This window comes from Corapipo altera, unplaced genomic scaffold, assembly GCF_003945725.1.
Source record: "Corapipo altera isolate COAL_440 unplaced genomic scaffold, ASM394572v1 98, whole genome shotgun sequence".
Lineage (NCBI taxonomy): Eukaryota > Metazoa > Chordata > Aves > Passeriformes > Pipridae > Corapipo > Corapipo altera.
In genome coordinates, this window is record NW_020884914.1 from 1,256,168 (window position 1) to 1,265,507 (window position 9,340).

Sequence of the window (9,340 nt, forward strand, 5' to 3'; positions counted from 1 at the left end):
CCCCCCCAGCAGAGGCACCGAAGGGCCCTGCCGACCCCAGGGCCCCGCGGGACTGAGCCAAGGCATCGTCCTCGGGGAAGGCCACAGCGAAAGCCTGCGCTCACCTTCAAACAGCTCACTTTTCAACGTGAACCAGTTATACTGGTTTCTAAGCCCTGAACTAATTCAAGTTGATTAGCACGAACTGAACCAAACCAACTCTATCCACAAACAGGTTTGCACCAAAATATATACTAGTCGAACTAACTGCACTGCCACGTAGTTGCACTGGGTTGTGTCTCAAGGTGCACTCTTCACATCCTACTTAAAATGCATTGGTTAAACCCACAGACAGCATCAATGCTAGGCTGACTATCTACTGTAGTAGAATAGACCAGCTGGAATGTGGTGGCACAGATGTAGCAATGGCATCATATGCTGCAGCAAAGAGCAGTGTGGTTACATACTACCCTACAGTAACATCTGAAAGCTTTAATCACGTGAGTTACATAAAGAACCTCAATTTAATTTTTTTTTCCATTCAGAACAATTATTGTAGCGGACAAAGAAAGAGATAGGTCTCATTTGTCTAACATGTAATTAAAAAGCAGGTATCACAAATAAGAAAAACATATCACAGTCTGCTTCTTTACTCACCTGCACACTTTCACTGCAGTTTCAGAACTGTGCTGGTGGTGGCCAGATTATCCATCTGACTGCAGCATGTCTGGTCTTGTCCCCCAGTTCTCTCACTCCTGGGGTATCCAGGGGCAGCAGCACCTGAGTTCAGGCCTCACCAAAGTCTCATCTGCATTGGTGAACTGAGCAGAATCATCAAGAGAAGTCAAACCAAACAAATCAGGAGCCAGAAGCTATACAAGTTTGTGTCAGTTTAACCCCTATCTTAGTTTACACCATGTTAAAATCTTTATAGTATTGCAAGAGAACAGCTAAATGTTGAAGTATGCTTCCCTTTATTTATATTAAGAATATTGCTGTCCTGTTTTGTGTACTCTCTACATTGATCTTTAAATCATATTAAATATCTTGGTTTTTTGATGTCTCAATGTTCACTATGACTTGAAAGTTACATCACAATCTCCAGCAGGTGTTATCCTACTGCCCCTCAGCTGATAGGAATTCTCTTTTTGTTCCACGTGCTCTGCAGCACATATAAATGCTAATAGCTCTGACAAGCTATCCCATAGTTGAGGTGGAAGAGCTTTTCTCTTTTAATAGCACTATTAATAAAATAGTAAACCAGAAAAATGCTAGAGATAATACAAGCTCTAAGAGCTTACACTTTCACACTATATAAGAGTATAAACTTACAGCTGAAATGATACAGCAGAAAATTATTTAGGATATAGAGGTCATATGCAGGTATTGTTCCAAACAAGAAGACAGGAAATAAGCATGAAGTGAGGAGGGTCAAGAAAATTACATTTTTATCCATATTTCTTTTTCTCAAGATATTATTGCAAGCTAAAAGACTAAAAAAAAATAAGGTACATATTCAGGATCCCGGCTTTCCAATTAGTTCAAAATAATAATTTTTTTCCACTTCAGACTGTCCCAATGTCACCAGTGGTTGTGCACCAGGTTACTGATGTTTCTCATCAAATGATACTTGGATCTGCACTTCAAATTATTTCTTTTCCAATTAATTCAATCTCCTTCCCTTAGAAACTCTAAGCAACAGCAACAACAACAATAATGTAAACCAAAGTGCAGTCAAAATACACAGTGAATAATTAATGTGAGAGGAAGCAGAAGACTCTAGAAGAAAAATGTAGCAGACTCAAAATATTTATTATGAAGAAGAAAAGACAGAGCTGACACAAGCCCAAACCTGCAGAGATACAGAACCAAGGTCTCAGAGTACCAGAAAGTCACTGAACATGGATTTCACAAACCATTGTTACAACAGCATCTTTTAAAACACATAATAATGCAAGAAATACAAACTGCAATCTTGTTTAAAAAGGGATTTCCTTGCAATCAGGGAAAAAAAAAAAAAAAAAGAAGAACCACCCAAAATTCTGTTTTGGACCATGAACTTTGCTTTATAGGATACAAACTGAAGCAGGATAGGAAATATAGGGTGGAAAATTGCAACAACTTATCAACTGGAAATCAGGTGTAATAGCAGAGTGACTCAACAGCATGGAGAAGTTTGGAAGGATGCGAAGAGACATGTTTTGACTGTGAAAATGCCTTGAGTGTTAAATGTAAGGAGCTGTCTGTCCCCAGAGTTGCACTGGGGATCCGGGCAGTGGGCACAGGGTGGACAGAGGCACTCACAGCTACGACACAGTGACTGCTGGGGTCAGGAAACAGATTGACTTCACTAGTACTTCTAAAGACTTTTCTTTCCCTGAATTTTATTTATTGCCCCCCACCAGAGATTCTCTGGAAGCTCATCATATAAATATTTGCTTTGAGAGGAAATGTAGAAAACCAAACAAATAAACAAAAAATCCCAACAGCCTCCCACCACTACACCCTTCAGCCTTGTGAGTCTCAGGCTTTACTGCCTCACATTTTCCTTCAAGCCCCAGCAGGCTGCTCCGTCCAGACCATGACAAATCCAGTTCGTTCACCCACACCGGCTGCATTTCCTTTGGGAAATACTTAATGCATTGACAAAATAAACACTGTTGACTCAACCCAGCAACACGGAGCACACGCACATGCCTCCAGACACGCCAGGGATCCTCAGAGTTGCAGAACACGCCGTATACAGTTACATTTTGGCAAGTCCTTTAAATTAGAAGCTCATCTCTGGCGAGTCCTTTTAACTAATAGTTCATCTCTCAGAGAGTCGGTACAAAACTCCTCCGCTACACAGCTGGGGGAAATTCTCGCTCATTCTCCACGTTTCCTTCCTAAATATTTTTCTTTTTTTTTTTTCCTCCCTCTCTAAACAAAGCTCTTTGACAATCCTTGAAATTATAGGGGGGGAAAAGCACAGCAACCTTGACATGCCACAGAGCTGAACCGCGGCCGGGACACCAAGCGGTATTTCCACAGGCACCATTGAGGCGCTGCTGGTTATTTTATTACTTTATCCCCGCGTGACCTTGCCTGCGGTGCCCGATAACAGAGAACCCCCCTCGGGCTCCGTTCCCTGAGGACACCCCGCGCTCCCGCCCGGCCCCTCAGGGACGCTCCGCCATCCCCGCGCCTGCGCAGCGCCCGCCCGGCTCCATCCGGGTCCCGGCGCGGCCATGGCGACCGTGGCGGAGCTCAAAGCAGGTCGGGGGTCGGGGGCGGCCGGGATGGCCCTGAGGGAGGACGGGGGTCCCGGCAGCCCGATGGGTCTCGGAGCTGCCCCAGGCGTTAAAGGGGCTGCCGCCCTTCGCCCCGCATAGCGCACTGCCCCCTCACGCACAGCATTCTGTATTCCGCTCTGTCTCACTGTTAACCACATCCTGCTCCTGTTATTCCTCTTCTGAAATTAGCGAGCGTGTGTTTACTGCTTAAAAAAAAAAAAATTAATTTGTGACTTCTCTGCAGGCTTAATTTTTGTCTGTGACGTGCCTGGAGCCGTTAGGCACTGCCACGTGCCCAGGTGGAGATACCTTATCGCTGTCGCGCCGGGGACGCGCCGGAATTATGTTTATGCTTGGATGCGTTGGGCTCTAAATTAACAGATCTTTCTGTCGTAATAGTTTTAAAGGACACACTGGAAAAAAGAGGCGCTCTTGGAGAAATCAAAGCGAGGATCAGAGCTGAAGTGTTCAATGCACTGGACGACCAAAGCGAACCGCGGCCGCCGCTGTCCCATGAGAACCTGCTGATCAATGAACTGATCCGTGAATACCTGGAATATAACAGATACAAATACACAGCATCTGTTCTAACTGCAGGTACCGGGGATGACTTCCTGTCATCACTGTAATAACAGTCATTCGTTGTTTGAGTAATTCCACTGATACTATGGAATTAATAAGCCGCACAATCTTGTTTTCCCTTGGAAATTAATGGGGTACAAACAACCTCTCCACACCTTTACTTGCAGCATAAAGCTAAATCATACTATTAGTTTTTGAGAAAACTTACACTCTGCTCCTTTCACTTAAGTTATATTGTTTGTAGGGTAGTTGATGCAAGAGCAAGAAAATCTGCTAGCAGCCTGCAACAAAATACTTTTCTTGAAACATCTAATAACAGTACTTTAGAGAAAGACTTGTTTGCCTGATTAATTTATACTGTAAGGCTTCTTTAATATTTTTCTTAGATCCTTTTAGAGTGAAGATAAAAATAGTAATGTGCTATTGCAAATTATATGAGTATGAAGCACTAACGTTATAAGTGAGTTCCCTGGAATTACAATATACTGTTAGTTACTAATAATCTAAAAGGGAGGTCTGTGCTCTCCTGCTCTTTTGAAGTCTCCTGCTAATTGGTGATGTTTTTCTTACCAGTCTTAAGAATTTGGGGAAAATCTTTTTTCCAGAATCCGGCCAGCCTGAAGTGCCCTTGGATAGACAGTTTCTTGCCAAAGAGCTGAACGTAGTCGAAGACGCAAGTGGAAAATCAGTGTAAGGAGGATTTTTAAAATGCACTGTATATTCTGTATATCAGTATATTTTTGTCTTTAGTGTTATTACAAATCACATATAAATGTTCTCACCAACTGAAATGTGACTAGATCACACACCTGGCTCTAATGTGCTGGATTCATGGCAAACATGGGGCCATTTTCAAACACACTCCAAACTACCATTTAATCCTGCCAACACTGTGGCATTCTCCAGATAGAGTCCTTGCACACTGAGTCTTTTACCAGCACAGTCTGTTTTCTACAGGAAACAGATCTGTTCTTTCCATATCAGCGAGCTGCTTTGTAGAGCAATAAAAAGATTATTGTACTGTGAGATTAGATATAAATTCACAGTACTCTGATACAAGGGCATCAATGAGCTGAGGGCAGAAGCAGGTTTAAACATGTTCAGCAGTCTCTGTAGTTTGTGCTGTCCCAGGCTGTCAGGTGCTTAAGAAGAACCAAGTTTGGGGTGTGCAGTGGTGGACTGCTGTATAGCCCACCAAAATCTGATCCTTCGTGACTGTGTGGATCCTTCTGATCCACAAAGGAGAGAATGTGGATGTGTTCTTGTGCTAAGCAAGCTCTGGTTCTTCACCTACCAGGGGATCTGGAGTTCAGTGCAGAGCATCTCCTATTCCAAGCTTTTTAGAGGAGTTGTTGGTGTTCAGAGTGAGCTTAGGTCTGTACTTATTTATGTAATGATACTTGGCATAATATATTTTATATCATTATAAAGACATCTGTATATATTCTAGAAGTAAGTATTAGGGTCTAAGAAGTTCCAAGGAAAGGGTGTATTTTTAATTCTCAGTATTTATAGCCTCTATAGACTACTTTGTAATTTCTCTCTTAAACAGACCTCTCCTGTATGGAATTATCTCTCATTTCTTACATGGTGGTAAAGAAGAAAGTACACACAATACCTTTCCAAAAGGGTCTTTGCTGAATTATCCAAAGCAGAACCTTACCAAACCACCTACTGAGAGAAATCAAAAAGGTGGGTGCAATGTCATTTTTGCAGAAACGTTATTTGTGACTAGATTTCCTATACCATACATATGCATAGAGCAGCATAAACATGCAGATGGACACAGTGTACCTCCTTCTCTGTGTGAGGAATTCTTTGAACTGATACCTTTTTGTAAGAAAAGTCCTCAGCAGAACGGTGTTTATACCTCAAAAATGACATTAAACCGTGTGACTTGGCCATATGTGTTGCTCATGGATTCATTAAACAAAGTTCCTATTTGATCCAACTCAGGAAAAACCCATCCATGATTCCTGAAACTACCTGTGTATGTGCCTCTGTTTAAATAAGTAACCACCTTACCCCAGCTCTCCATCCCCCTTCTCCCTGCCCGTGTCCCAGTGGCACAAGACACACAGCATACAAACCCTGCTGCCCTTGGCAGTGCTGCACTGGCCTTCAAATGTGTCAGCAGTAGAACTTTCTCTGCTATATGGGAATGTATTTTATTTAAAAGCAGACTTTTTAAAGTATTGCAGACAGCCAAATTGATAGAATTTTCCATCAGCGCAAGGTACTGTGTTGCTTTTGTTACCTTGTAGTTACAGCTACTTACTAGTTTTTAGAGAGAAGGGATAAAAACTCATTGTTTAGCTTTATACCATTAAGATTTTTGGACTGTTGAAAACAGAAAGTTCATTTAAATTGGACAGCTGTGCTGTTGTAATTTGGATGGTAGAATATCTATCATGCCATTTATGCATTTAGAAACAGAGATTTACTGCTCTGCAGTTGTTTGTAAACACCAGTCCTCAGTATCAGAAAGGTCATACACCAGATGGCTTCACCATTTCCCTTAAAGGTAAACTGGCCAAATTGTACTCCCTTATACTATCATAAATATGAAAAGGGTCAGCTAAAGACAGTCTTGCTACATTGGTGATTTAATACAAGAATTTAACATAAATTCTCAATAAAATATATTAAATAGTGGGCATATCTCTGTTTCCTATCTGGTCTAACTTACCTAATTTCTGTAGAAAGTTCTTAACTCTTTAGCTGTCAGTTCTGTAGATGGGCATAAACCTTTCCTGAGGACATAATTCACATCCCACTGACCACAGGAGCTTAAGCCCTGAGTTCACTGCTCTATGGTAAACACTGCTAAATCTTATTTGCCCTTTCTGGTCTGCTTTCTGATTGGTTACAATTAATACTGCCTAAGCTACAGGATGAAAGGGTTCATTGGTCTAGTTTTTTCCTTCAGAGTCTGCTTGGCATATTGCTTCATTTTTTACTGTGAGAATTTAGTGCTGTCCTGTTAGTACTATCAACTATTTGGTTTGTATCCAAAAATTTGAGAAATATGAGGCCTGAGATCACATAGACATCTAAAAAGTGTGAGAGAAGTACCAGCCCCCTTTTTTTAAACAATGCTGTTTCCCTTCTGCCAGAAGAGGGGGCTGAAGAAATAGAATTTCCTTACCAAAACTGCTATAAATTTCTTCTTTGTTAGAAAATAATGATTCCTATCAGAAATTTCTCAATTTTTAAAACAAACTTAGTGTGCAGAAGAACTGTTTTTAAAGTATAACTTTGTCTCTCAGTTCTGAAGTTCTGACTCTGTGCAGGGTTGTCCTGCCCTGTTAACTCCAATATAACTTCACACATAGATTTAATTGTTTACAGTTAGTTACAAATTCAAGATTAATCATATTTAACAAGTAACTTGCTCTTCATATTAGGAATTATCTTGCTTATTTAGGTGAATGAATATTCCAGCAGGCTGGGGATCCTGATAAAACGTGGATTCTGTTGTTTCAGTTCATTCACTGTAGCTGAGTTGGAAGTTGTCTGAAGTCTAATCTTGAGTAATGCAAAGCTTTTATCTCTAACAGGTGCATGGAAACATTTATTTGTAAAATTGCCTGATTTTTATATTGTTTATCAAAGTTGATAATAGTAGAAAATAACACACCTTTGGGCCTCCAGATGCATGAGAATATTTGTGTCTGTGTTTCATTTTCAGACAGAATTCCAGAACCAGGAAGGATGGCTGGCACAAGCATCGAAGAGCCCCTTGTTTTACAAAGTATAAAGAGATGACATCTTTTATTCACTAATTTCTCATGTAGAGTTCTGTAAGAGTTAATTTAGGACATTCTTCCTGCATAAATTTCTCTATCAAATCCAGTGGGACCATTTCAGCTTGTAACATTTACCCATGAGACAAGGATGATGAGGTCACACTTACTGTCAATGAAAAAATGTCAGCAAAGGCTCTCCTCCTCCAGTGCTGGCAGAAGGAAAACTGTATAGGAGGTCACATCAATGAATCCTGTGTCTAGAATTTGGCTTGAAAATACTGGGTTTATCCAAGAGATTTTTGTTGAGTGACTTACCATTTCTGCACTTTCTTTACTATGTTATGTCTTTGTGTGTTTTTCCTGTGTTTCTTAATAAAATTTTTCAATTTTATTCTGCGTGGTATTTTGAGAGTGTTCAAACTAAATCTTCTCATCATCTTTTTAAAAAGGAGAAGCTGTTAATTTCAGATAAGTCAGGGAAAATAAATTTTAATCGAAAATTAAAGTGCTTTAGAGGGACAGTTGTTTTTAATTCTCCGGAAGCAAGGACTATATTTATCTTAATGCCACCAAACAAGTGAGGGTAAGTTTTTTTCCATCTGGAGTTGCTAAAAATTGTATGGTCTAACACTGGGTATATGGGAGGGGAAGGAATTTCTGGGTTTTTTTCCCAAACAACATGAAACTCAAAGTCAGGCAAAGCTAAAAATAAAGTTTATAATAGATTACTGATTCCCAGAGCTCTTTTTTAGCTGAGGTATTTACATGTTTTGAAATTTATTTTAGAAGCCAAACTTAGAGGAGTACATAAAAATAACAGGTCAGCTATTTTTTTCACTACTCATTTTAACAAAATGTATCAATTTTAAATGTTTCCAGTGGTACTGAGAAAAATTTCATATAAATAAATTTTTAGGGTAAGGTTCCTAAAAATCTTAATCGTTAGATAAATAGTGCAGTGAATAGGGGGGGAAAAAAAGAAGAAGAGAACGTGCAGTTTGTGAATTTGGAAGGACCCTGAGTTGTATGCACTGTGAAGTTTTGCCTTTATCTTGATTTGACCCAGTTAGCATTGCAGGTGTATTTTTATTTCTGCCAGGGGGCTCATCTGTGCTCTGAAACTGCCGAGAAGTTACGGGTTGAAGGGAGAGGCTGCATTTCTCCATTTGAAGCCTCGGCAGTGAGCTCATCCCCCTGCTGTGACTGGCAATGCCTCTAGCTCTCCCTTTGCTCATTTGTGAGTGTCTCAGGACTGTTGCCAGAAGGGGAGGACATATTTGCAAATCAACCTCGACCAAACCCATTTCTAAGTCTCCTGTAGCTTTGCATCAGTGGCAGTTGACCACTGGGTCAAGCGACTCTGTCTGTGCCCTCAGTGTTTGCTCTGAGCTTGCACCTCCTTCAGGTTCAGCTGCTGGGCTAAAGAGCCATCCCTGTAAAAGCTACTCCATGAGATTCTGCCTCGTGTCTTGGGTCTTGCCTGCCACACTAATGCAAATATTCACAATCACTGATCTCTCTCTTAATTTCTTTATCTAAAATATAGTATCAAATCGATCTCCTAAGGTGTTATTTGCGAGTTACCTTCGTTTTGGAACGAGCTGGAAGTGCCTCTATGGAAAGTTGCAAAAATGAATTTCTGAACAACGTAGAAATGATTGCTCTGGCCACAGAAAACCCTGAATTTTTACTTTAGTTTTCCAGAGGTTAAATGCTAGACCTCTGTTTCTCCAAATTGTTAAGTATAATTTGGAT

At 40.5% G+C, this 9,340-nt stretch overlaps 2 protein-coding genes across 7 annotated transcripts in view; one reads left to right on the forward strand and one right to left on the reverse strand.

The window, feature by feature from the left end:
- The window catches only part of LOC113952608 (multidrug resistance-associated protein 1), a 50,120-nt gene extending 49,322 nt beyond the window's left edge, over positions 1-798 (reverse strand). For 2 of the 4 annotated variants that reach the window (XM_027654873.1, XM_027654872.1), the window contains exon 1: positions 637-798. The gene's annotated coding sequence lies outside the window, so the exon portion shown is untranslated. The remainder of the gene's footprint in view (positions 1-636) is intronic. The other 2 variants (XM_027654875.1, XM_027654874.1) reach the window with 1 other exon arrangement.
- A 2,311-nt stretch (positions 799-3,109) lies between these two features.
- On the forward strand, positions 3,110-7,976 carry FOPNL (FGFR1OP N-terminal like). 3 transcript variants are annotated; one of them, XM_027654876.1, is made up of 5 exons: positions 3,111-3,237; positions 3,654-3,851; positions 4,442-4,526; positions 5,389-5,528; positions 7,528-7,976. In XM_027654876.1, the coding sequence occupies exons 1-5, from the start codon at positions 3,210-3,212 to the stop codon at positions 7,602-7,604; spliced, it is 528 nt and encodes a 175-aa protein (XP_027510677.1). In that variant the 5' UTR covers positions 3,111-3,209; the 3' UTR covers positions 7,605-7,976. The 3 variants fall into 3 exon arrangements, with proteins under 3 accessions (XP_027510678.1, XP_027510679.1, XP_027510677.1); XM_027654877.1 differs by lacking the exon at positions 5,389-5,528 and having other exon boundaries at positions 3,110-3,237; XM_027654878.1 differs by lacking the exon at positions 7,528-7,976 and having other exon boundaries at positions 3,110-3,237; positions 4,442-4,551; positions 5,389-5,497.
- Positions 7,977-9,340: the final 1,364 nt, after the last annotated feature.

Coding starts and splice junctions, on each gene's coding strand:
- FOPNL (XM_027654876.1), top strand. CDS start 3,210: ATGGCGACCGTGGCGGAGCTCAAAGCAG. Junction 3,238..3,653: donor CGTGGCGGAGCTCAAAGCAG/GTCGGGGGTCGG, acceptor CTGTCGTAATAG/TTTTAAAGGACACACTGGAA. Junction 5,529..7,527: donor TACTGAGAGAAATCAAAAAG/GTGGGTGCAATG, acceptor TTTCATTTTCAG/ACAGAATTCCAGAACCAGGA.